Source organism: Cryptomeria japonica, chromosome 2, assembly GCF_030272615.1.
Source record: "Cryptomeria japonica chromosome 2, Sugi_1.0, whole genome shotgun sequence".
Lineage (NCBI taxonomy): Eukaryota > Viridiplantae > Streptophyta > Pinopsida > Cupressales > Cupressaceae > Cryptomeria > Cryptomeria japonica.
In genome coordinates, this window is record NC_081406.1 from 417737642 (window position 1) to 417765215 (window position 27574).

General features: G+C 35.5%; 1 protein-coding gene across 4 annotated transcripts in view; it reads right to left on the reverse strand.

Moving 5' to 3' along the window:
* LOC131062007 (uncharacterized) overlaps positions 1 to 27574 on the reverse strand; it is a 241136-nt gene that overhangs the window by 20711 nt on the left and 192851 nt on the right. For all 4 annotated transcript variants that reach the window (XM_057995852.2, XM_057995851.2, XM_057995854.2 and 1 more), the window contains exons 6-7: positions 23996 to 24067; positions 23449 to 23586 (exon numbers count right to left, since the gene is read on the reverse strand). In XM_057995852.2, the coding sequence (XP_057851835.1) occupies positions 23449 to 23586; positions 23996 to 24067 (210 nt within the window). The remainder of the gene's footprint in view (positions 1 to 23448; positions 23587 to 23995; positions 24068 to 27574) is intronic.

The following is a 27574-nucleotide window of genomic DNA, read 5'->3' on the forward strand; positions in this document are numbered from 1 at the left end:
TGACTTTGTGCCGGCATTGTCAGGTATTCTTTCAAGCATATAAAAAAACAAAAAGATTTAGTTTAATGGAAAATGAAATATAGAAGGGTTTTCTCTTTACAGTCGGTTGAAAAAGTAGTTTGCATACCAGTTCTTCAGTTATGAGCATTTCGTTTTTACAAAAGAAGTTATTTTTACTGGTTTATGTTAAAAACCGGGTGCATATATATATTTTGTATGATATGAAAGAAGGGTGTATGAAAAAGGAAAGAGGATCGTTTGATTCGTTACTTAGCTGCTCTGTCTTAAGTGTCTTGAGCATCGAATGTTAAAAACAGAGTAAGAAGTTTCTTTTGAAAAGAAGTTATAACAAAGTGTCTTTGTCATTCTGCGATATTATGTTAAATCAGTTTGTGGGTGACAAAATATGTATTCAAATAAGTTTTCATAGACTATTCATAGGGTCAGTGTTGAGAGCAAATTTTTCACAAGTTCTTAAGTTGTAAGATGTTGAGTTCAGACTCCATCAAAACACTTCACTGTTGAATTTATTCTTAAACTGTTGTTAGCATTTTGAGGTGTTGAGCACAGACTCCACCATTGTGATAGTTGGATTTTTGAGATGAAATAAAGTTGACAGGTTACGAGTGGTTTTTATACCCCATGAGGGTTTTCCACTCATGAAATTTGTGTTTTGTGAAATGCTTTGAAAATCTTGTCATCTTTCATATTTGTTCATTAGGTCAAGCTCTGATATTTATGTCATTCATTATATGCAAATTTGTGTTTGTAAATCTGCAATATTACTTACATGTGAAGTTGTTTTAGTTCATCTGATAGTTGCAGTAAAAGATGTATCTCATAGAAGCATATGCAGATTGTTTAGTAAATATATCCTAATCTTTCTTCTTAGATCTTGTAAGGGTTGAATATCTTTAATCAGCAGTTCTTGTTTCTCATTTAAAGCAAGTTGTATTGTGTTAAATGTTAATTTTGTAATGTCGGACGTACTATTTCATGCTTCCGATATATATATATATTAATTTGATTACATATACTAATATGTTAACGTTAACTAATGATAAATAAAACCAAAGTTAACTTATCGCATTGACCACCGGTTACACCGTTCATGGTATCGCGTGGTAAAGCGATTCTCAAACAAGTCGCACTCCTTCCGATCGGGTAAGTAAACGGTGACTAGTTTCTATACTGTGGTGAGAGGTACGTAGGGAAGAGATGTTTATTCCCACGTGGGAAGACATATCTCTTCACTACGTAACCCCTCATCCACTTATATAGCATGCTTACATTGAGGAGGATGCACACAAAGAAATTGATAAGTGTGGTACATCTTTAAAACATGCTATAGCAGATAAAATACAACTTTCAGATCATATCTCCATCTCTTCTATTTCGATCACAGGATTTTGAAAGAACTTAACATGGTATCAGAGCGAAGTTGAGGAAGATCATATTAAAATTCTGTAACGATCTCATAAACGTTCACCAGGCTCTTGCTTAGATCACATTCCCATAGTCCTAATGGCAATAGGAGTTAGCTTTGAAGATAGATTAGATGGAGCATCAAATTTTGTATCTTGGAAATTCATGATCATGCTTGTTTTGAAAGAAAATAAAATTTACTCCCATGTCAAAAGTGAAATTCCTAAACCCTCTGATGGTACAGAGAAAATTCAGTGGAGCAAGGACAGTGAGAAGGCCCTTAAGATAATTGTGGATTCAATAAGAGACCACATTGTACCAGTCATTTCAAAATATGAGACGGTCTTTCAGATGTTCAAAGCACTAGCTGACATTTATGAAATGAACAACACTAGCAAGGTTCTCACCCTAAAGAATCAACTACACCATATAAAGATGAATAAAGGAGAGACAGTTACATCCTATTTCTTGAGGATCACTGAGCTTAGGGATCAACTATCCACTATTGGACATCTAGTAGACAACAAAGAACTTGTTATGATGGCCCTAAATGGACTTCCTACCTCATGGGAATCGTTCATTCAAGGAATCAGTGCTCGCTCTACATTTCCTAAGTTTGATAGATTGAAAACTGATTGCATTCAAGAGGAATCTCAACTTGTCACAAGAGGAATAAAACAAAACAATGGTAATGAAGACATTCAAGTTCTAAACTCTAATCCCCACAAGAAAGGAAAGAAGAAGAACTTTAAGAGAAAGAGGGACAACAGCTCAAATGGGAAGAGGTCTTCAAAGAAGAAGAGAGACATTTCTGAAGTACAATGTTTCAAATGTGACCAATATGGGCACTATGCAATGAAGTGTCCAAACAGGATCAAACAACAAGCTTCGATGGCAGAAATTAAGAAAGGGAGTAATTCCAAGAAGCTAGTCTTCTACTCCGCCCTCTCCAGTCAATTGACCTCCAGTTTCAACACATGGGTGATTGACAGCGAAGCATCTCGACACATCACTGGATTTCGTGAGCACCTACATACACTTGTGCAAAGTTCAAATGAAGAAGTGATAATTGGTGATGACTCAAATTATCCAGTTATGGGAATAGGAACCTGCAATATCAACCTAAAGTCAGGCATATCCCTACAGCTGACTGGAGTTCTATTTGTACATGGTAGAAAAAGAAACCTTGTCTCAGTTTCTGCACTTGAAGATAAGGGTTACAGATTAACCTTTATGGAAGGAAAGGTACTTTCTTGGCCAAAGAACTCCACCATCAAGAAAGCCCACACCATTGCAGTAAGACAAGGGAGCCTCTACAGACTTTGCACCACTCCACCTCTAGCCTTGATTCATGAGACTCCAAATTCGAATGAACTTTGGCACAGAAGATTAGGGCACCTTCATTTCCATGCCCTACCTAAGATATAGAAGATGGTGATCGGCTTACCCAAGCTAAGTCAAAAATTTGAAGGAGCCTGCAAAGGGTGTGCCTTGGGAAAGAATACTAAAGGGTCTTTTAATTCTAGCAACAGTAAATCCAATAATGTATTAGAATTAGTTCATTCTGATTTATGTGGACCCATGTTTGTACCCTCATTAGGGGGATTTTTATATTATGTAATATTTGTAGATGATTATTCTAGGAAGACCTGGATATATATTTTCTGAGGTACAAAGAGTCTGAAGAAATCCTTTCTAAATTTAAGGAATTCAAAGCTCTTGCAAAAAATATGACAGGTAAGAAAATCATAACCTTAAGAACAGACAATGGGGGGGAATACACTTCTGATATGTTTAAAGATTATTGTATAAATGTTGGGATTAAGAGGGACTTAACTGTACCTTATAACCCACAACAAAATGGGCTTATAGTAGAAGCTGCTAGGGCTATGTTGTTTTACCAAAATATAGAAACCTCATTTTGGGCTGAAGCATCTAGGACAGCTGTGTACATTCAAAATAGATGTCCTCATTCTCTTCTTGACAATAAAACCCCTGAAGAAGCCTTTACTGGCAACAAACCTGACATAAGTCATTTCCAGATCTTTGGGTGTCCAGTCTATATTCATGTCCCCAAAGAAAAGAGGTCAAGGTTAGAACCTTCTGGAAAGAAAGGATTATTTGTTGGATACAGTGAAACCTCTAAAGCCTACAGAATATACATACCTGGTCAAAGACAAATTGAACTAAGCAAAGATGTCATCTTTGAGGAAGACATAGCATTCAGGAGGTCCAAAAGCTCTAATGAATTAGAACACCAAGATCCTCCTACAAGCTTGGATGAGGATTCCACCCCTGAGATTCAAAGGGAGACCCCTAAAGATGCTGAGCATGAAGTTCAAGACTTACCTTTAGAAGAAAATTATCCCGAAACTAGGAAGAGACCACTTTGGGCTAAAAAGATGCTTCAAGAAGCTGAAAATTATGCTGCTGCAAAGGGGACCTTCAGAGAAAGTAAGAGACCTAACCTATTTTCCAATTATACTGCCTTGAGGAGTGAGATCATTGATGCAAAACCTTCCTGTGTTGGAGATGAGCTCAAGCATCAAGTTTGGAAAGATGCTATGTCAGAAGAGTATCAGTCAATTCTAAAAAATGATGTCTGGGATATTGTGCCTAGGCCTAAAAGCAAATTTGTCGTATCTTCTAAATGGCTCTTCAAAATCAAACATGTAGCAGATGGCAGCATTGAGAAGCACAAAGCAAGGTTTGTTGCTAGAGGTTTCTCACATAAAGAAGGTATTGACTATGAAGAGACATTTGCTCCTGTTGCCAGACACACTTTTTTCTGAGCAGTTTTGGCTATTGCAGCATCTAAAGGATGGAAAGTCCATCAAATGGATGTCAAGACTACTTTTCTGAATGGTAAGATTGAAGAAGAAGTTTATTTGGAGCAACCTGGAGGTTTTGTGATTCATAAGGCTGAATCGCATATCTGCAGATTAAAGAAAGCTCTTTATGGACTGAAACAGGTCCCCAGAGCATGGTATGAAAGAATTGATCACTATCTCTTGGAATTAGGGTTTTTCAGGAATGAATCAGATCCAAATCTCTACTACAAGGTAATCAATTGTGAATTATTAATTCTTATTCTTTATGTTGATGATCTACTAATCACAGGAGAGGATAATTGTATTTCTCGATGTAAGAAAGAATTAGCCTCTGAGTTTGATATGAAAGATTTAGGATTTCTTCACTACTTCCTTGGATTGGAAGTTTGGCAACAGGCAGATGGTATAATCCTTAATCAAGGAAAATACACCATTAATATACTCAAGAGATTTAGAATGTTGGATTGTAGATCCATGACCACACCTATGGAGACAAATCTGCACAAGCTAAAGGAAAAAACCTGCAAAATCTGATCTTGCAAATCCTACACTCTGCAGACAGATTATTGGATCTCTGATGTATTTGGTAAATACAAGACCTAATATAAGTCATGCTGTAAATGCACTAAGTCAGTTCATGTGTGAACCCAGGGAAATACATCTTGTTGCTGCAAAGCATATTCTGAGATATCTTCGAGGAACTATTGGTTTTGGTTTGAAATATAAACATAGAGAACTTGACCTACATGGATTCACTGATTCTGATTGGGCTGGAAGCATAGTTGACAGGAAAAGCACATCAGGATGTTGCTTCAGTTTAGGATCAGGAATGATCTCATCGACATGTAGAAAACAGTCTTCATTTGCTCAGAGTTCTACAGAAGCTGAATACATTGCAGCCTCCATGGGAGCAAGAAACGCTGTATGGCTCCGGAAATTGCTTGTAGGACTATTTGGTCAGCCCTTAAATCCTACTCTCATCTACTGTGACAATTAGAGTTGCATCAAGCTTTCAATGAATCCAATATTTCATGACAGTTGCATCACTATGTTCGAGATATAGTGGAAAGGAATGTGATCCGACTGAATTATATTAGTACAGGTGATCAGACTGCAGACATTCTTACTAAGCCTCTCTCCAGGGTCAAGATTGAACACTTTAGAGATAAACTTGGTATGGTTGAAAATGTTATTTAATTTTGAGAGAGAGTCTCATTTATTCTGATATACTAATATATTTAAAGATGTTTAGTGTGTAAACTCTTTTATTTGTAATGTGTGTGACTCCATGACTGCATGGGCCTTCTGTGAACATTATTGAAGGGTGACGACTTTCCAATAATGAACACTTGTTTCAAATTGATATGGTAAGGTGACGATTTTACAATTATCAATTTAAATAAACCATAATTATGGTAGATATTTGTTGGTAGATATCATTAAATAAACCATAATTATGATAGAGATCTTCATGGTGAATATTATGAACATAATATTCATGGACATGCCATGAAATCATTATCAGTATGGTAGGCATCATGTGACTTGATGTCAGTGCACATACCTTACTTGATAACTATGAGTTATGGTGAGTATCATGAGACTTGATATTCATTGTTGAACCATATCTCTGAATATCACTATGGTGTGATATCTCCTCTCTTCACAATCAATGGATGAATTGTGATGTTTTCTCTAACATGAAACGTGTCCTCCCTAGTTAAGAGGGAGTGTTAATTTTGTAACGTCGGTCGTACTATTTCATGCTTCCGATATATATATATTAATTTGATTACATATACTAATATGTTAACGTTAACTAATGATAAATAAAACCAAAGTTAACTTATCACATTTGACCAACGGTTACACCGTTTATGGTATTGAGTGGTAAAGCGATTCTCAAACAAGTCGCACTCCTTCCGATCAGGTAAATAAACGGTGACTAGTTTATATACTATGGTGAGAGGTACGTAGTGAAGAGATGTGTCTTCCCACGTGGGAAGACATATCTCTTCACTACGTAACCCGTCATCCACTTATATAGCATGCTTACATTGAGAAGGATGCACACACCGAAATTGATAAGTGTGGTGCATCTTTAAAACACGCTATAGCAGATAAAATACAACTTTCAGATCATATCTCCATCTCTTCTATTGTAATGTCCCTACTTTGAAATATAATTTAATAATAAATAATAAAAAAAATAAAATACAAAAGAATAAATATAAAAATTAAAATTAAAATATAAAAGAATATAATTAAATATCATTTAAATTTGATTAAACCTAATGAAAGGTCAAAAGGCATGAAATGATAAGTTGTGACTCCCTCAAACGTGAGATATAAAAGGGAGAAGAGAAACTCATTTGAGGGGGTGGGAGAATTTAAAAAATGAGAAGTGCAGATCTGATTATGAAATGTTGTGTCCCTTTCAAAGGGTAGAAATAATGAAGAGTTGCACTCTTTCAAAAGGTGCTAATGGTGAGAGGGTGTGTCTCCTGCCAAAAGGCATGCACGATGAAGAGGTGTGACCTCTGCCTCACATTGAGAGATATAAAAGAAAGGAATAAAAGCATTCAGTAAGAGCACCATCAAGCAGATCAGATCAGAATTGTTATTATTGAGTAATAGGAAGTAACATCCTTGTTCTTGGTGGTATGCATGGGGATATGTTTAATAAGTATGCTTAATATATGAAGCCTGATAATGTTCTTATGCAGAACTAATAGTAACATTAATATGGACTGCAATATGCATGACAATCATACTTAATTTCATATATATTCATAATACATGAGAAATTAGTATACTTATAATCTAAATCATGTTATTACTGTCAGTATTTAAGAAGATGGGAAGGAGATGTTCCAAAGAGGGGCAGTCTAAATCCAAGCAATAGATTAAGTTCCAAGATAGGGTGGGGATCAGCGACCCATAAGCCTTGAGGGTATAGACCCAAGATAGGTGAGGGCTTGGATCTCTAAACTTTGAGGGAACCTACTGTATTCGGTCTCTAAGCGCTTTGGTAACATACATAAACCCTTCTCCCTTAAAACTGAAGTAGTAGCAAGGCCTAATAACTATATTAAGAACTATAAATAATGAAATTAATCATCTAATGAGGAAAATAAATAAGAAATTGTTAATAACTAATTGAAGAATATCAATCAATTTGAGTATATTGAAATAGATCAGGTAGGGGACATTACATCTATTTTGATCACAGAATTTTGAAAGAACTTAACATTAAAAAGGTCTATCAAGTTTTTCAGAAGTTTTACTAGTTGAATTTTTATTACACTCTGATTAACCCCCCACCCCCCCTCTCAAAGTGAAACCACTTCTAACAAAAACTCCAAACTAGTCTGGAGGAAGGCCTGACTGCAGGTAGACTGCCTTACTTGATCACTTCCTGTCAATCAAAGGCACTGCATCTCTCACTAGCAAAAGGTTAAAGGCTCGAAATTATTGCCAAGCTAGACGACTAAGCTAAGACAACTACGTTACCGGGCAAAAAGTGGTGGTCCCCATTCGCAATGGGGTGATATGTGAAAACGTCACAAAACCTACCACATGTGGTGGTGTGATGTAGCCCAAATTTTCTTACTGTTGGCCAACGAATTCTAAATGATGGTTATACCGTTCATTTATACCAGGCCTTAATATATGCATTTGGACATGCCTTTGGATGGAATTAAAATTGACATTAATTGTTCAAAAACAATTAAATCCTATGGGAGGAGAATTTGGAGGCACGGCTGGCTACATGGCTGTTATAGGAAAATCTTTGCTTAACTAGTCTACTACTAGATTGTCTTTTCCTAGAATATGTTGACCAAGACAATTAAACTGATTGAAATAATCTTGCCATCCTACACACTTACCTCTTCCATCCTTCCATGAATAGTAATTATCTTTGAATGTTAAGAACCTAGTACAGTCATTTATTATAATGAAGTGTTTGAGATGCATGAGTTTTAAAGAAAACTTCTGTAGGCATATCTTTACCCCATATATCTCTTTATCAAATGAACTCCATTTTGGGACTCCTTCAACAAATTACCACTAGCATATTCAGCTACAAATTATTTCCCTTTTTTTAAAAAGTAAAGAACACCTGCCCGTGCATAAATAGACGCATTTGTGTAGAGCACAAAATCTTCTTTTTTTGGCACATGTAGTGTAAGGAGATTATTGATTCTCTTCTTGATTTTCTTAACCACTACTATATGTTCTTCCTTCCAAAAGAATTTGTCTCGGTCTATTCCAGCATTTGGATAAAAGTTATTTACATAATTCAAAATTGGGCATTCAAAAGCCAAGGCCTTGTCTTTTATATGAGGTTGCACTTCTAGAATACCATTATTTACAATCATTCCTAATAATTTACCATTACTAGTACACCACTGGATTTTATTTATAGATAATACAATTCCAGCATTTTTACAATATCATAAAATCTTCCCAGATGATTTAGATGATCTTCTAAAGTAGAACTAAAAATTAGAACATCATCTATATATATGCAGATGAAATCTGATGTGTCTCTGAATACTTGATCCATGTGTTCTTGGAAATAAGCAAGAGCATTCCTTAGTCCAAATGGCATAACGTTCCACTCAAAGTGTCCAAAAGGACTATTGAAGGCTGTTTTATGTCTGTCTGCTTTTGCAACCTGAAACTGATAAAATCCTGACTTGCAATCAAACTGTGAGAAATATTTTGCTTTGGCAACCTTTTGTAACAAATAAGTTTTGCCAGGATTAGGATAGGGAAAAGGTTTTGTAATCTCATTTAAAGGTTTATAATTGATAACTAACCTTTTCTTCCCTCATTTTTGTTCCAAGTGTTTGTTCACCATAAAAGCATAACAACAAAAAAGAGATTTTGATGTAAAAATATGCTTTCCTTCTTCAAGTTCTCTGATAGCTTTCTCCGCGTCTGCATAACCTGGAGCTGGAATAGGAATTTTCTTTCCTATTTTCATCTGTTTTCCTTGGATTAATTTTATCTCCATAGTAGGCATACTTTTTCTCCAAAACTTTTGAGGATCTTCAAAACATAGTTCTTTTTCTATTTCTTCTATTAATTTTGTAAGTGGGTCAACTTGAGATACCAATGTAGATGGATATTTTTCAATAGCATAATTTAATATATGTGTTCTTATTGAGTGTAAATAAAACACTTTTTTATGTGCTTCCATGTGGAGAATATCTATCAATAAAATTGCTTCCAAGCAATACATCTACTGGCATTTTATTGAATTTAAAGAAATCACACCTGAAAAAGTTTCCTTCCATGCTCATCTTTGCTTGGTATTAATATTTGTCACAAGTAAAGAATATTCCCTATACATCTAAGCTTTTGTATATGTTATTTTCTGTAATGTCCCCTTCTCAAACCTGATCGTTCCTGTGACCGTTGGCCTTTTTCTGGAAACCCGGAGGCTAGTCGGAAGGTAAAATTAGGGTTTCCTATTTTTGAGGATGTCCTTGCTCAGAGTTGGTGGATTCAGTGGCGGATTCTTTCTGGGTTTTCAGAAAGCTTCGCGGTGGTATGTTTGTCTTGGCTTTCTGAGCATTGCCAGGAATTTACTATTTTTAGTAAATTCTATTTTTGGCAGTAAACAGGTTGGTCTCAGGCAGTTGACTTTCCCCTTCAGTTGACTCAAGTGGCGTATTCAGTTTCGGGCTTCAGAATGCAGTTTTGGAGAGTTGAGCTCATTTCACTTAAAAATAACATTATAATTTAAATGTTATTTTATCACCTTGGCCTAGTCAAAAAACTTAATGATATTTTAAAAGGTGGACTTGAAGGGTGGCGCCATCATTGAGGTTATATTAAAATTATATTGAATTTATCAAAGTCATAACTAAGCCTTAAGGAGGATGCATTTATTTAAGTGAGAAATTTAATGAAGTCAAAAGTAAAGATGCTTGGAAAAGGACGCCATTTCTTGGGATTAGGGTTTTGACTATGGAAAAGAAGTTAGGGTTTCAAGGAAGGTCAACAGAAACTTATAAAAGACAGCCTTGGGTTCTCATTTGATCATCTTTGGTCTACAGTACTGTTATGTTGCCGGTTTGGCTCTGGGTTTGCTTCGAGGAATGAAGGCCTCCTAGCTCGGGCATCGCTTCTTGTTTGTGAGACAACAACTAGTGGTGATTCTTAGTCAAGTTTGTGAGTTTATTGGAATTAGTGCATTGTAATCTGCATTTGTCTAATTAGGTTCAGATTTTGCACATTAGAGATTTCTGGTTTTCACATTCTAGCTTCAGCAGATTCAATGTTTTAAAGACAAAAAAATTGGTTGTGGGTATTGTTTATTTCCTTTCATCTAGTCAAGGCGCCCAAGTATGCAAACTTGTAGATTTTTTAGAAAAGGATTTGATTTTTGAAAGCAAAATCGCCCCTGTGCTGGGCCGTACCATTCTTGGTTTCATTGGGAATTGTGCATTTCTTGTAATCTGCATTTTAAGTCTGTTTTATGGTTCTTAGTTGAGCGCCTCCTTCTCATTAGAGTTTTGCAATTGATATCAAGCATTTTGGATGAGTAAAGAGCGAGTTTTGAGCATTTCAAGAAATCTTCTGTTGCTGGTTATTCATTGAAAGTTGCAGGTCTGTTATACAGTCTTGAGAAATCTGCTAAGTTCTTCATTGGATAGTGGTGAAAAATCTTCAAAAGCATTGCGGAGACTTCAGTGAAGATTGCCCAAGTCTGGAGAACAAGGTTGGATCTAGTTATTGCCATTTCCGTTGATCTTTACTTCTCAGCAACTAAATTCACGAATATTGTACAACTCTATTATAGGCTGATTTATATTGTTAGCAAGATTTCATCTCTTGAATTGTAAGCTGGCAGTAGTACTGACAGCCATTAGATTCTTGCTTTATCAGATTGTAATAGTCTTTTTACCTTCAGCATTTGATATTGTATTTAATTCACCTCCGCCCTATGGTAGCTACTTTCCCACTCTGGGTTAGCAAGCACATTCTGGGTGTTGAGAATTTCCAGTTTTCAGCATTTCCCTTCAAGCATTGAATTTTGTAATCACTCCGCCATATGGTCGCCCCTCACTCCAGTCTGGATTGGGTAGCACATACTTGGTGTCGAGTTCCCTTCCAGTATTTAGAGTAAGAGATCCTCTGACCATATGCTCGCCATCATCGGCACCATCCTTGGTTAGAGTTACAGCATAAGCAATTTGTTTTAGATCCTCTGACCAATGCTCACACCTTGCCCACATCGGGATCCTGGTGTACATTCTGGTTAGAGATGCTTTTGCACGTTTTGGTTTATCCTCTAACCTTAACGGGTGCATTGATTGTAATTTGCAATCCATAAAAATCGAAAAAATTTGGCTCAGAATATTTCATTTTCACCTTGTTGTTCCCATCCTTGGACTACAAGAGTTTTACAGAATGACAAAGAAGCACCAATGTCTACTTGAGCATCATAATGTTTACCATTTATTCACTGAGCAAATCTACCATTAATAAGAGAAATTATATATTCCATTTTTTGCTCTGGTTTTAATAGACTGGCTTTGGCAAGTCTTACCTTGGTAGGATCTAGAACCTTTTTATCAGCTAGGAAATCTTCTTCTTCCTCAATGTCTATGGTTTCTATACCTTTATTCTTTTGAGAACTTTCAAGAATGTAATCATAAAGAGTTATAAAATTACATTCTTCAAGAATGTAATTCATTTCTTTTTCTTCTTCTTTTTCTCTTCTACTTTCTTTCATCCTTTCATTCTTATCTTTGGGAAAATTATATTCTTTCAATTCAAATTCCTTAAAAATATGAGGAGAAATTTCTGCTATATCCTCATAATCTGATTCATTTTCTATAGGAGATGGGAAATCTCTGAGTATTAAAAACATTACCTCTTCCTCGTGCAAAGAAAGATGGTCTTGATCCTCTTCATGGAAATGATTTGTTCATCATGGTAGAAGGTAGATCCTATTCCAATTCATTTGCACGACTTTCCAAATCTTCTACGTCATCTTCAAAGTCTTCAAGTTCTTCGAGGACTGGCCCAAATATGTCTTCTTGCATGTATATATATTCATCTTCTTCAACTACATCCCACCACACTGCTGCATTAGTAGTATACATAACTTTAACGGCCTTATTTTTACAATAACAATCAGGATCTATATGGCCTGCTTTATTGCATATGTGGCAAATAATTGTTTTGGATATGACACCTATTGAAAGATTGACATTTAAACCTCAACTTGTGGGATTTTGGCTTATGATATTTCTTGTGGCTAGAGCCAAACATTGCAACCATAAGTTTTGGTTTCATCATACTGGGGTACTAGTCTTTTAGCTGCTTGTTTAGTGAATTTAGCAACATATTTTTGTTCATTGATAAACTTGAATACTTCTTGTCTAGCATACTGGATAAGGTCTGGAATGGATTGATCTTCAAGCTTCATTTTGTAGACTTTTAAATATTCCATAACCTTATCGTGAATTCCATAAGGAAGTCCTCTAAGATATTTTATTTTAACAAATAAATTATCAGCAAAGTTTGCTTTATATGCCAGTTGCCTGAAATGTTAAGAATATTCCTTGAAATCATCTAGAGAGAAACACTTGATATTGCTGAGTTCCTTGAGATTTGCTTCCTTGTATGTGTCTTCTTCTAGACAAAATTCATCTACCAAGATTTCTAAAAATTTGTCCATTGAATCAATATGATTATAAACAAGTTCATTCTTTTTCTCAGTAGATTTAGGTTCCCACCAGTGAGATGTTACATCCCATAAGCATTGTACAACAAATGCTATCGTTTGGTGTTGTGACATACTGGCCATCTTCTATTGTAAGGAATGTATCGGTCCAGGCTCCTACTGTATTTACTATCTCTACACGATTGTCTATATTATCAATATCTAGATACCAAGGAGTCAGTGGAATATTCATCATCATCATAGTAGCAGGAGGTGCAATAGTTACATTCCTTTTCCTACTTAAAATGTTTCTTTTAGATTCAAAAAAACCTCCTTCAAGAAGCATGATTGCCTTTTTTGTCTTTTCCTCATTTTCAAGCCAATGTAAACTAGCTTGTAAATCTGCTAATTTATGATCAATCTTATTTACATTATCTCCCATAGTATGTAAATTATTCAAACATTGATCAGCCTTAATATGAATTTCTCACATATATGCAGAATTTTCTAAGGCAAACTGTCCCAAGTTATCAGAGCTTTAGAACTTATTTTGTCAATAGTTTGCCTAATATGTTTTACATCTCTGCACAAATCATCAAAGTTTTCTTGGAAATGCTGAGAAAATCTAGCCAAGTAATTTGTGTGTTAAATTGCTGACTAGGTTCTTTGTCTTTAGGCTTGTTGGGTTGAAAAGCCTACTAGAAATGTCTGATGCATCCATCAAGTGATTTATAATATAACCTTTCAAGGGAGGCCATCACCCATCTTTATAGAATAAAACACCATTTTCTTCATAATAAGATAAGGTATATTCTCTAGACACTCATACTTGTTGTGCTACACACATCATGCCCCATCTAAGATAGGGACCCCCGTGTCGTCTAGCTTGCTTAGAGTGTGTGTGTGAGAGAGAGAGAGAGAAAGGCCTATGTCCGAAATCACGTCTCTCCGACCCTCGAAATCCGTCGAAGGAATCCCGAATTTGGTATTCATGGGTCGCGTATGCCCTCCTGCATCTCTATGAAGGCCAATAATAACCTGACCCAGTCTTAGCAAAACAAAATACGAAGCAAGTTCGGGCTCTCAATGAATTGTGTGTTCTGTGCATGCTCCTTGCAATCGCCAAAAATACCTAGCGGAGATATTAGGCCCTAAAGTTGAAGACGAACATGGCGGGTCAAAGTTCAGCCAAGGGGAGGCTATTGTAGGCGCTCTCAACTTTGCAAAATCGCACCTTTCAAAATTGACTCTGCATTTGCCGAAGGAAGCCCTACTTCACCTTGTCCCCACGCCTTTGTAATCGTCGAACATATGCTAACGAAGTGATAAGGGGCCAAAACCAAAAATATAAGGTTTTGCCATTTCCTTTCTAAATGGCCGATAAAAGACCCAATAAAATGCCAAATATCGAAATCCAAAAGGGAGAAAGCTCGGGCATTTTGTTCAATGAAATCATTTTATTTTATTTTTCTATCGAGCCTCAAAATGCCGAACAAAGCCCTTAAACAACCAAATGCTTAATATGAGGATCAAGAAAATAAAATTTGGCCTTATTAACTTTGGCCTTATTAACTTCGGTCTTTTTCAAAACAAGTCAAAGGCAAATGCATTATTAACTTAGGATAGGGGCGCTTCTCTTTCACTTCACCCTCAAATCACCTAAGTTTTCCCTTAAGGGAAGATTGAATGAATTATAAAAGGCTTCTTCAAATTGGCCTCCAATCGCCTAAATATCCCCTTAAGTGTGAAATGTCAAATTAAAAGAAACAAGGGAAAACATTTTAAAAGAAGGAAAGGGTACTTTGCATTTTGTCCTCAAAAGCTCGAAGTTTTCCCTTTAAAGTGGCCACGGGCTGAGTGAAATAAAAAATGGGTTCGATAACTTACATTATAAGATTCTTTTTACACTTATGCTTCTAATTGTCAAATTTTGTCCTTTAAATGCCAAGTGCTGAGTTAGAGAAATGAAAAAAGGGAGGAATATTTGAAAACATCTTACACTTTTCCCTCAAAATGCCTAACTTTTTCCTTAAGTTGGCAAAGTGTGAAATTCAAAACAAGGGGAACTTCTTGGCAGTTTGCCTTCAAAATGCCTAAGTTTTCCCTAAAAAGAGAAAAACATCACTTTAAATCATAAAGGGGACTTTTTGGCACTTTTGTTCTAAATTGCCTAACTTTTCCCTTCAATGTGGCGCGATTTTAGGTCAAAAATGAAATGAACTAAGGGTGGTTCGAATTATTTTAAAAATAAAATATCTTTCGTTTTCCCCTCTTATTCACCGAAACGAAACCCAGCATTGCCTTGATAACATTTAATATTTGTCAAAATTACGTAAGTATTTCAAGGTGATTGATTCGAGTTGAAATCGACCGATTGCGATTGAAGCCAGGAAGTGAAGGTGCAGCATGTAGGATCAAAATGGTGATCATAGAGCATTGAAGAGTGTGTCGTAGAGTCGGGACCAAGGTGATGTTGTTTTGAGTCCCTTAATGGCATCAACAAAACACTCAAAAGTCACATAGCAAAAAATTCCAAAGTCATTTTATTTGCAAAACAAAATTGCATCATTGTAGAATAACTACGTATAGGTCCTCAATAATGCGTTTAAAACAAGGGCGGTGCACAGGTCAGTTATTTCCCAGCTAATCGACCTACAAAATTGATATCAAATAGTTGTGGATAGCTGAGAAGTGGTTGAAGGTGGCAACTGAGAAGTTATGGAAGTTACTAGGCATGGGCTAAAGATGCCAAGCTTCTAGAAGGCATATCTGAGCCATTGGATGCAATCAATCCTGGCCTTTCATTCAACTTGTAAAAATCTATAAAAGGCAAATGCCTCTCTTTTGTAAGGGATTAGATTTTAGTAGTTAGAAAGTTATAATTTTTAAACAGCTAGAAGGTTAGATAGGTAGATTTTAGCAGTTAGCAAATTAGAAGTAGAGTATAATAGGACTGTTGAGGAGAAATTGTTGTAATGGCAATTGGAATCAATATATGAACATTGAAGTATGGTGTTTGTTATTTTTGTTTTCTCCTGTTTGCATGATTTCCTTTCAGCTGGTTAAGTAGAGTTCAGTGATTTTGATGGTGAAGTGTGAGGGTATTTGATGTATTTCAAGTTCATACCATTGAGGAGATGCTAATTGTAGGCAACCATGCATGGTTAGTCTAAACCCAGAACCGTTCTTAGTTCAACTGTGGGTATTTGTTTCAGGCTGCGCCAGAATTGGGTGCCTAGAAGAATGTCCATAGTCTCAAAACCTTTAAATTCCTAGGAGCTTGCACTGTTTTTGTTGAGTTGTGAGGTTCTCTAGCAAGACAAGGATTCGTTTATGGAAATTTGTCTACCCGTAACACTAACTATTACCATCACTGTCCTTAGGGCCCCCCTAAACCCTATCTCCTTAGTTGTTTATTTTCCCAATCTGAGATTCAAAGCAACATCAGATGCAAGCCAGCTTGTTATAACCATAAGCCCCTTGTGTTACCAGCAAGACACATCAACCACTGAGTTACCCCGCAGTCAAGACCTGACATTTGGAACATTAAGGCTATCCCCTTTGATCATTCAAAACAGCATTAGGGATTCCCCATTCAAGAGAGGATAGGATACTCAACATTCTATTCTGTGTTGACTGGAAAGAAGAGTACGACTTTAGCCATGTCAACAATAGAAAGCTTAGATTAGCCATGTAAACGGTGAATCTAAGCTTTCTATTCCCTTTCCTTTCTTAGAAGGATTTTGTCCTTCGTTGACAGATTGTTCTTTTTCCTCTATCTTAACATGTAATTAGGCCTTTCTATCTGAACTTTTTCCTTTTGTGAATGAAGATTTTATTGGCACACAAGTAAGACAAGGAGAAGCAAGTACTTTGCTTGACTGACTTCCAGGAAGGACTTGGATAGTATTTTCTTTTATATTATGGACTGGTTCTCTTTTTTCTGTAAGCCTAGGAGCAACATTTCTCAACCAGTCTAATTTCTGTCCAGCATGTATATCTATAGTATTCACATGCCCTCTTTGCAATTGTATATCACAATTCAATTTTTTGGCATAGGGAAGATTTTGTAGGGTTTTGGGATGATTTGTGTTTGTCATACTACATAATACCTGGATTTGTACACTAGCATATTTAAATTTCCCAAACATCTCTAATCCATATACAGATGAAAACAAGCCCCAATAGTCAAAAGACCCATCATTAACTTCTTTACAACCATGATCTCTAGCACGTACTGTAAGATTGGGATAAAATTCAAAACAAATAGCATTTTCATTTAAGCAAGACAGGGCAGATATTTGGCATGCATGCTCATAATAGGTCTGTCTTCTGTCACATAATGCCATATACTGGACAGGCTTTATATTTTTACGGACATGTGACCCTACATAGACTAATATTGCTCCAAAGTAAATAAAATTCACATCTACATGATTCCTAATATAATCAATTTCAGATTTGGGAAATATTGGAAGGAGCTTAGTCTGGAAGGTTTTAGAAGGATTATATTCTAAAGTTAACTTGATAACTTGGATATTAGGCATAATAAATTGCCTAACAGTAGAATGATACACCAAATTCTTAAGGACATTTGGTTTTAACAGAGACTTTTTAGTTTTTACAAACCTTATCAGCCTTAGGAATAGGAGGCTTATAAATTGAAACAGTACCTTGAATTGCTTCTTCTATGACTTAAATACCTTGGCATTCTTCACCTGTAATTTCTCTTCAATAGGCTGAACATTAGGAAGCTCAAAATATCCTTCTGGAGATTCTTGATTAACAACTTTCACGCCATCATCCAAAGTACCTTTCTAAAACTCAGCCATTTCTGATTTATATTGTTGAGAATAGAATACAGAAGGTAGCCTTATGAGGATTAACAAGATATAATTCTATTATTAACCTTAAGATTAAATCAACTGCCAATCTCACAAGAGATTTTTACCACAACTAAAGTTCTCAACATTTAGTATTTAATATTCTATTGAGAGACTCAGGGTTTGGTAAGCTCTGATACCACAAACAGATTTCTCGGATAATGGCAAGGAGGAAAACAACAGCGGAGGCTAATGGCCAAATGGCTACGGCTTCTTCTATTACTAAAACAAAATATTACATGGCCTTCATTACAATCCTAAAGCAATAATCTGATTCTCCAACTCGCATACAACACAAGACAAGAGCATATGATTGCTTAGACACTCTAAAGATTAGGAATGTCGAACGACTCCTTTGAAGCCTTACTATAGATCCTAAATAGGTTTTTAGCCATTGGCTCCTCGCTTTCTTTAATAGAGGATTCAAGCGACGAAAAGCAAATAGAAGGGAAAGCTTGTTAGGAATTGATGCCTACAGTGATTTAGGAAGGCAAAATGGTAACGATAATAACTTCTAAAATGAAATTTTGAGTTAATATGTAAAGGTTTTATAATGTGTATGATGAATACGTTATCAATGTTATCATATAAATATTTAAAATTTCCCATAAATTTTACTTTTCCCTATGTTTAATAATTGTCCCCTTAAAAGGGCCTCTCAAAAACTTCAACCCATTAATATGCCCACCCATCCCCTATCGTACCCATCCTATAAAATTTAGTGTAACATAAGTTAGAATTAGATTAGTGCACAACAAAAAAAGAACCTAGGTCAAGATTTAACACAAAAGAAAAGAACCTAGGTCAAGGTCTAAAACCCTACTTAGTTGTTGTGTATCAAACACAAACTCCAATGGCATGTTAGCCTGTATTTCTTAAGATAACTCTTAGTTGTTGGCTGTTGTAGGTTTTCACAAGCTGATGATGTTGTTTGGCTTATTTGAAAACTTCTTAAAGGTTGTAGACGGAAATGACCTTTGTATTGCAACTTGTTTGCAAGGCTAATATAAAGATGTTAACTATAGTATCATTATCTAAGTTTTGTTTTGATTTTGTGTTTAAAGCTTTTCTAGTGGTTGATAATGGCATGAGTAGATTCATTTTGTAATCGTTTGCCTTTGATGGAGCTTCCTAGTCCATAGGAAAGTTTTTGCAACAAATTCTTTGTTAAAAACATTCAAAGAAATCGAACTTTCTAACCAATGCAGCTTTAGTTGTCTATACCATTATAGGGTATAGAAGATTAATAATGTAGCAAAAAGATTTGTTGCTTCCTATTGGTTTCTATGATAAAATATTCGTAGATGTTTCCAAAGTCTTTAGGATAGAGTCATAGACAACTACACCTTGACTTTCATTGAAATTAATGGTAGGATGTTGTAATTGGTTTTTGAGGATCTATGTTATGGGTCCTTTATGGATAGGTCTTGGCCACCCAAGGTCCTACACTTTGCCTACAAGTCTATCTCAAGCAAATTTGGCAAGTACATGCATCCAAGCAACATATTTCACCATTTTCTATTTATTTTACATTTTTTTGAGACATTTTTCAACCAAAAAGTGCAATTCACTTACCCAAACCCTAAAACATGGTAAAGAAGACATCTAAAAGACAAAAACAAACTTATTTCTCATATTATGAATGAACAACAAAACAGTATCATTCATTATTGCTGAACATTTTCAGTTGCTTGTCTTTGCACTAATACAGTTGAAATTTGATCAAAGAATGTTCCAAACTAGCAGTCTTGCTACTCCTACACATTTGCATGAGTTCATTTGTTGCCAAAAAGATCTTAGAAGATTTTTTTCAAAAGAGGTAAGTTCTTTCAAGTCTTAGGATTATTTTTTTCCCTACATTTTTTTACAAATGAATTCTCTTGTTTGTTTTAAAGCTTTTGTGTTCTTTTCATTCTTCTAGGAATCTATTACACATGCCTAAATTTCTAAAAGCAATTAAGTTGTATATATATTTTTTGTTTTCATTTCTTTCAGTTATTCAAAAGTGTTTTTTATTGAACTTGTTCTCTTAGGTATTAGAATGATATTCAGTTCTAGCTTCATGACCTGACCCCACTTCAGAACAAACCCAAACTCTCCCCTTTGGAAATATGTTCAAAAGGTACAACAACTTGTAGATAGTGGGGGCTTTGTTTGTATTTGTAGTGAATGTAATATTAGATATTCGAGCTCATACAATCAAATGGAAGGTCATTTGTGCAAGAATCCTAGACTAGGCATCAAATTTCACTTAGGTAAAGACGGTAAAGGCATTTCAAAATCATGTCTTGCAATATATTGATGAGCAAGAAAAAGCAGATCAACCAGCAAGCCATAAATCAAATCATCTTTCCTTAAACAAAGGATCTCAAGTGATCACCCACCTCCACCACCTTCTAATCTTCAACCTACAAAGAGCCATCCATTTTTGTCCACACTTGAAAAAGAAATTTTGGCCTATACACATAATAGATCAAAGCGGCTGTTCGAACTGGCATCTCAAAATGAGATTGTTGACCAACACATAGCAAGATGTGTCTACAAATGGATTGACATTCAATGTTGTTTTCTCACCATCTTGGCAACAAATGGTGAAAGCAATTAATGAGGCTCCAAAAGGATAGAAGGACCTAACTTGTGAGAACGTGCATAGCACCTTATTGGAAAAATAAGTTAAGTTTTTAGAGGAGCAATTTCTAATGGATGGAAAGATGCAAGAAATTGGCCATTGAAAAATGGTACTGCAGTGTCCCCTAAAAAGGGAATGTTTTTCAGAGTAGTGAATTGTGAAGGGGAGGTGAAGGATGGTGCAATTATTGCTAACATTCTCTGGCAATCCATTGAGGATGTCGGCCCTCGAAATGTTGTTCAAGTTATAATAGACAATGCTACAAATTGTAAAGCAGCTAGGTTATCAATTGAGGAGCATTATGGACACATTTTTTAGACACCTTGTATTGTACATTCCCTCAACCTTATGCTACAAAAAATTGGAACCAAAATTGATTAGATCAAATAGATGTATGATGAGCTTAAAGAGATCCAAATGTTCATCACCAACCACCATATGTCACAAGGCATATTTTAAACATTCTTGAAAATGGGCCTACTATAGGTAAGTACGTTTCACTTTAGTAAACTTTTTAATTTTGATTTTGTCGAGATAACTTGTGAAGCTTCGTGAGGCACTTTCTAACATGGTCATCACCACAAATTCGATCATATGGAGGCAATCAAGCACTAGGACATCAAAGGTCAAGCAAATAATCCTAGATGATATTTGGTGGGATTGTGTTGAGTATCTCTTCAATTCCATTGAGCCTATATTAAGCATGATCCGTTATACTAATATGGATAAGCCTTCTTTGGGTGGATATATGATGGCATTAATTCAATGATTGAGAAGATGAAAGCCATCATAAATACAAAAGAGCAAGATCTTGAAGAAACTTTCTTCAAATAGTTACACAAAACCATTGAAGAGAGATGGAACAAAATGACCACTATGCTACATCTTCTTGCCTTTGCATTGAGTCCCAAAATGTTGAGCTCCTTTCTATGTCAACAAGAGTTGCCCCATATAGAGATGTTGAGATCATTCAAGGGTTCAAAGCAACACTTTGCAGAAATTCCATGGATCCTAACATGCGAGATGTGGTGAGGGTTGGGTTCATGGATTTCGCACACTCCAGTGACTTTAGTATTGATGTTCTTCAAGACAAATATAAAATTGATGATCATAGTTGGTGGTACTTCCATGGCCAATCAATCACACGCCTATAACCTCTTGGGATCAAAAATTTATCACAAATAAGTTTCATAAAAAAAAATGATTTTAAATTTTTATGTTTAAAATTATAAATATTGTAACTCTTTTAACTCTCTAATTTTGTCTTAATAGGTCGCTAGTTCATTTGCGTCTAAGATGAACTGGATCACATACCCCATCCACTTATTAAAATGCAATTAACTACAGTCAAAAAAGGCAAAGGATTTTAGTGTATGTGCATTCAAACTTGTGGCTCCTTATACACAAACAAAGTAGATACAAGGAACCGCACACCAGGAAGTGGAATATCAAGCCAAAGCATATTGACCTGTATGCTCCCACTTCCCACTTAGCTGCACTTGATGTTGACAATGAGCTAACTAGCAAGCATGAGAGTGCTAGTGCTAGCACCCATGCTAGTGCCAACGGCACCATTTGTTTTTCTTCTAATTTACCAACACCTACATCATCTAATATGGATGGTAATGATGATATTTTTTAATACCCATATGATGATTTTTGATCAATTATGGCTGATTGTTGACACTTGACATTATTATTTTTTACCTTTAATATACATCATGACATTCAAGGTTGACTAATATTTGACTATTAATATGGTGGTTTTGTTTATTATATAATTCAAGATGATATGTGCGGTGTCTTTTGAACTTAATTACTGCTGCAAATATGTATATATTTCTGATTTTATATGTTTTTGTATAGATGAACCCAACCACCAAAAAAGAATTGACTGAACCCTCAAACCAAAACCTAAACCACTACCAAGACTGGTAACTCAGTTGTGGATTGATAAGTATGAACAGTTGTTGCTAAGACTTTGAGGCTGAGTAAGTACCTAAAATGCCTAACACCTGTTGACTGTTTATGATGTTTGATTGGAACTACTTTATCCATATGGCTTTCTGTGTATGATTGTTGAGTCCGCTTTGAATGGAAAATGTCAATAGAAGCTTCATTTCATGACGATCGAGTACAGGTTCATATGTTTCGATCAAATATTGAATCTATTTGATCTTGTGAGCTTTTAACAAAAAAAAAAAAAGACTCTCTCCAAACTAGAGGATATTAAGAATAGTGTTAACAAGTTCATTGTCTCAGCTTGAAATTGCATTTTGGGAAACTGATATTAAACTATGATAGTTATATTGGCTATCAACCTCATGCTTCCCCTTAAGAAAAGATACCCCATATTTTGAGTTAGATAGTTGAAGTTGTAAATTGGCAAGATTGAGAGCTTTGTGGTTTCAGCAACCATCGCATCATCTAATTTCTTTCAATGCTTGGGTGATCTAGTATTGGTGTATTGGCAAGGAAAGTTAAGAATCCTCGAAGTGCTACTCGCTGACCAATTCAGCTTTGATTCTTGTATTTATCACTACCCATTGATGACAGATGTCAAAGCACAGGTCAGTCAATCATAAGACATACCTCTGTTAGAATGTATGGGATCTGCTGTATTTATTGTCAACAGGACAATAATTTTAGACTTAATGGTCCTAAGAACAAATACTTGGGACCATTAATTAATAATTATACATCGACAATAAGAATCCACCAATTTGAAATTGTAATAAATTTATAATTGTAACAGAATATCAAAAATATACTATATGGCATCTATGTAAATGTTAACAACTGAGAACCATAAAACTAAACATTAATAGACATAACTCAGCCAACAATTTCATTGATTTGATGGTCCAACTTCATATCTTCATATTTGAGAGATTTTAGACCAGTTTAAACAGGTTTTTTATCATCTACAGATGCAAAATTGCCAGATTTGTTGCCTACATGTCATACACTAGCAAAAAAAGGTAATCTTACCCAAGCACAACTTGCCCCACACACATTAGAATCACCTCGAGATGAATTTACAGTCTCTCCATCCTTATTATCAGGTGCTGCAATCATCTTCCAGGTTTCTATGGAATCTGAAACCAAGAAAAGCAGCCTCTCACTTCCCTGCAAATCACTTTCAATTAAAAAATATCGCATGTATTGCTTGTAAGAAGAAAAATGCCTAACTGCATTTCAAATGAGCTAATACTTTTGAGCTATTTCATCTTCACAAAACATAGTAAAAATAAATATATTCATCAGTTGCAGTGAGTGCACACCCCTACACACGTATTGCGACTTTCCATAAATGGATATACAAAACGGGACTCAAACATAGAAATCTTTTTTAGAATTGCCAAATAACATACAAACCCAAGAAATAAGCCCTTAAATTCTCATTACTTAATAAAACTGAAGGGAATATTTTCCAGGCCTGCTGGAATATCTTTGGACAAACTAGCAGAAAAATTAAAAACTTCACAAATACAACCCTAGTCTATACAAAGCCTTCATTGTATAAGAAAAAACCTGCCTTAAGAGCTTGCCAATGAGCATGTGCACGAAACAGGTTCCAAAACAAAGGTATGTTTGGAAAAGGAAGGACCTGCCAATTAATTTGAAAAGTCAAACGATTGAACTTCAGAAATAGAACACTTCAAACTTTATTGTCTCAAATATACAATGGTAATATTACTGTACTATTATTTGTAAACAAACAGTGACATCAAATCAAACTACCGAAGACCAATAAAGACAACCACTACATCATTGCATAGCCAGCATTGACTTATATACAGAACACCCTATTGAATATAATTGATAATGATGCCAATTACTAAAAATCAATCACTCACAAATGGACGGCATCATTTATCATGGCAAGATGCAAAACATTGAAACAAGATCAGCATGACAATTATTAAGGATTTATGACTGCATGTTTTAAAACTACAAATAAAACAATCATTTCTCCAAGTCTCAAGCATGAAGGTAGAGGAGCATGATTTTGAAAATGGCAAAATATTCCTGGATATACGGGATAGTGTGTAGACTGTAGACAAGTATTCAAATAATAATTATATTCTTAAAATATAAATAAATTAATAAAACCTGCTTAACGTCGGGCAAAATTGACTCTGAAATTTTCTACCAAACCTATAAATTTGCTTAAAAATTTCAACCAAAATTTTTCAGATTTTCTCTGATGTAAAATTATATTTCAGATTTTAAGTCTTAATTAAATTTCAGTTAATATTACTTCATGTATTTTTTTTGAAGTGGTAAAAATCTAAAAGCAACTTTCTTCCATACATAAATCAGTTTGAAAGAAAAATATTTATTTACAATCCGTGATAACTTAGGCTACAAAATTAATTGCCAATAAAAACGGGCTTTGCTTTAGGAGCAGCACAAAATACCAGAAATTTTGTACTTCTTTCAATGTCTATTCTAGAAGGTGATGTAGTTTCAATAAGAAGGTACTTGTTACAGCAGTGGCATGGCTTCTCACATGAACCGATGCTTGTGGATTATGTGTAGCTTTTAGAAGGGCCTTTCTAGTGTTTTTACCCTGAAATTTTCTTATTCAATTGAGAAGAAATTCTGTATCAATTGAAATTGAAAATTAATTGTAAGCATTGTTGTACCCATATGAAACATTTTTGGAGTTTTTCAATCAAATTCATGGTATTCTTAATTTTGTGAGCCATAATTCAATCCTCTAGTCATGAAGGCTGTTGTCGTCATTTCTAGTCAGCGTCTTTTTAGACCAAATAAAAGTACCTTTACAATTCATCAGGCAAGGAAAAAATCAGGACTTGGAAAAACAAGGAAAGGTGAGAGTGGCCATACTTGGACAAGTTTTAGAGCCTCAGACATGAACAAAGGTAAAAAAGTTGTCCAAGCACATGCAAGGAGAAAGCTCACTATTCAGTGAGTTTGCTTAGCAAGTCAAAATGAGTGCTTTTGATATTGAAAAAGGCCCTAGCAGGTCAAAAGGCATGCTTTTGATCACTTAAGTTAAAAGTTGAAGGGCTTGATAGCCCTGAAAATTGATTGCATGAGAATTTTCAGTTTTGAGCTTAAATATTGATCTTTTTGGTTTTATTTGTATCCTCTGAAAGGGTTCAATGTCTAGGATTTAGGATTTATCAAATTTTCCTCTGTCTTGTGAAGGAAAAACCCTAACAATGTTATATCTCATCATTGCTTTTTCTCACCTAAAGGCCAAGGGTGTTTTCCATGGGTGGGGCCTTTTTTATTTCCGAAGCGCTAAGTTGTGTTAAACCGGTTTTAGAAATGATTTTCCTATATCGTGTGAAATTTTCCCTATAGTCGGTCTCATTTAATATTTGTGCTCGCGCTCGCATTTTTTCTAAGTCTAAAATTCCTAAATGTTTCTGCCGGTTGATAAAAGCAGAACGGATCTAACGCTCCGCGCTTCCCAAAACCTTGTGTTACCGGTTCTCAGGCAGTAAAGACCAGTTTACTAACAATCCTATCAATTGGCACGTGTTCAAAATGAACGGTGATGTTATGTTCTGAGATAAAAGGTGCCCGACTTTTAATTCTAAAAAGGTTAAGGGGCACTGTGTTGAAGCGATAAAGTGCGAACATATCCGATGGCCCCCGTATCCCCACGATAGAAGTTGCAAGAAGGTTATGGACCGCAACATCACGAGATGATGCCACGTGTCCCAGGCTGAACAGGAAGACCTACGATGGGGCTGCTGACAGAGTTGGGTTAAGAGATGATATTACGCTGATTTGCCATGACTTTATGGGTCCGCAAATACAGATGGAAGGTCAAATGCGACATCGATCAATAGTGATCGTTTGATTTGCCAAGTTGGGTAAGATCTGCGACTGAGTTTCAAATTTGAAATAAAAAGGGAAATCATGGCCAGAAGAATGGTTCAGATTTTTGGGGAGTCTCTTATACGTTCAACTTTCTTGTTCCTTGGGTTTTTCCTTATCTATTTCCAATAGTGAGTCTAGGTGAAGTGAACAAGTTGTAAAGTCTTTTACAGAGTAAATAACGAAACGTTTTTACTGTCAAGCTTTGCATAGGTTCTTGAAGGAGTTATATGAAAATCTCATCCTGTGACAGAAAATAGTATGTTTATTCAAATAAAATCGAATTCTGACTCTTTTCTCTCCATTGCATGATTCTATCAATATTGAATGAAATCAACCAGGGGTTTATTTTATTCAGTGCATTGTTGTGATGTATGTAGCTTTCTGTTTATGATTCGGCCCAAGGGGTCAATTAAATTGCTTAAATAGAGTTGCAGAATGATAGGGCTTGTGCAGGAATTTTTAGATAAGTAGTTTCGGTTGGGATTGCAAATGAGATATACTGTAACGCAGTATTTTCTTAGATCTTATACTATTAGATGAAACTCTGTCACATTTTTAGGTTTACGTTTCATATCTTCGGTTGCCCATTAGAGTAAGGCACTAAAAACTGCTTGTAACCGGCTTTATTAATCAACTTTGTTTCAGTTTTACTGATGAATCGCTACAATCTTTTAAATATCAAAATATCATTATTAAGTTTTCATGTATTTTCTGAAGTTGTCCCGCCCATCTCATGCTCCAACTTAAGGTCGAGGATCACTAAAGGATTTGCCATCCTTGAGCATTCTCCCTATCTGTTGAACCTTTTTATGAGATAATCTGCTTTGTTTTTCAGTGAATTCCTGAGTGTAGTTGTAGAGATCAAGAAGTTCACCAAAGGGATTACCCTCTTGGGCTTTGCAGAGCCTGAAGTGTAGAAGGATCTTGTATCCTTGTTGAAGTTGGTCCAAGCCTAAAGGATATTGATAGTTGGAAGTGGCTTTCCATAGGTATTCGGAAGAATCAGCTTGGTCTCTGCCCTGTGGCAGTGTAAACCCGTTCATAACTGGGAACCAACAAGGCTATTGCAAATCAACTTCAAATTAGTATAAAAGGTGAATTTTAAATGAAAAACTGCATAAGTTGTCCAATGTCAATGACATATCAGAACAAATAAACAACTTGTGAATCAAGAGGGCACATTGTCACTTAAATGTCAAAACTCAACATCAAAATGTGAAAAAAAGCTCAACATGATCCACAAAGACGTGCT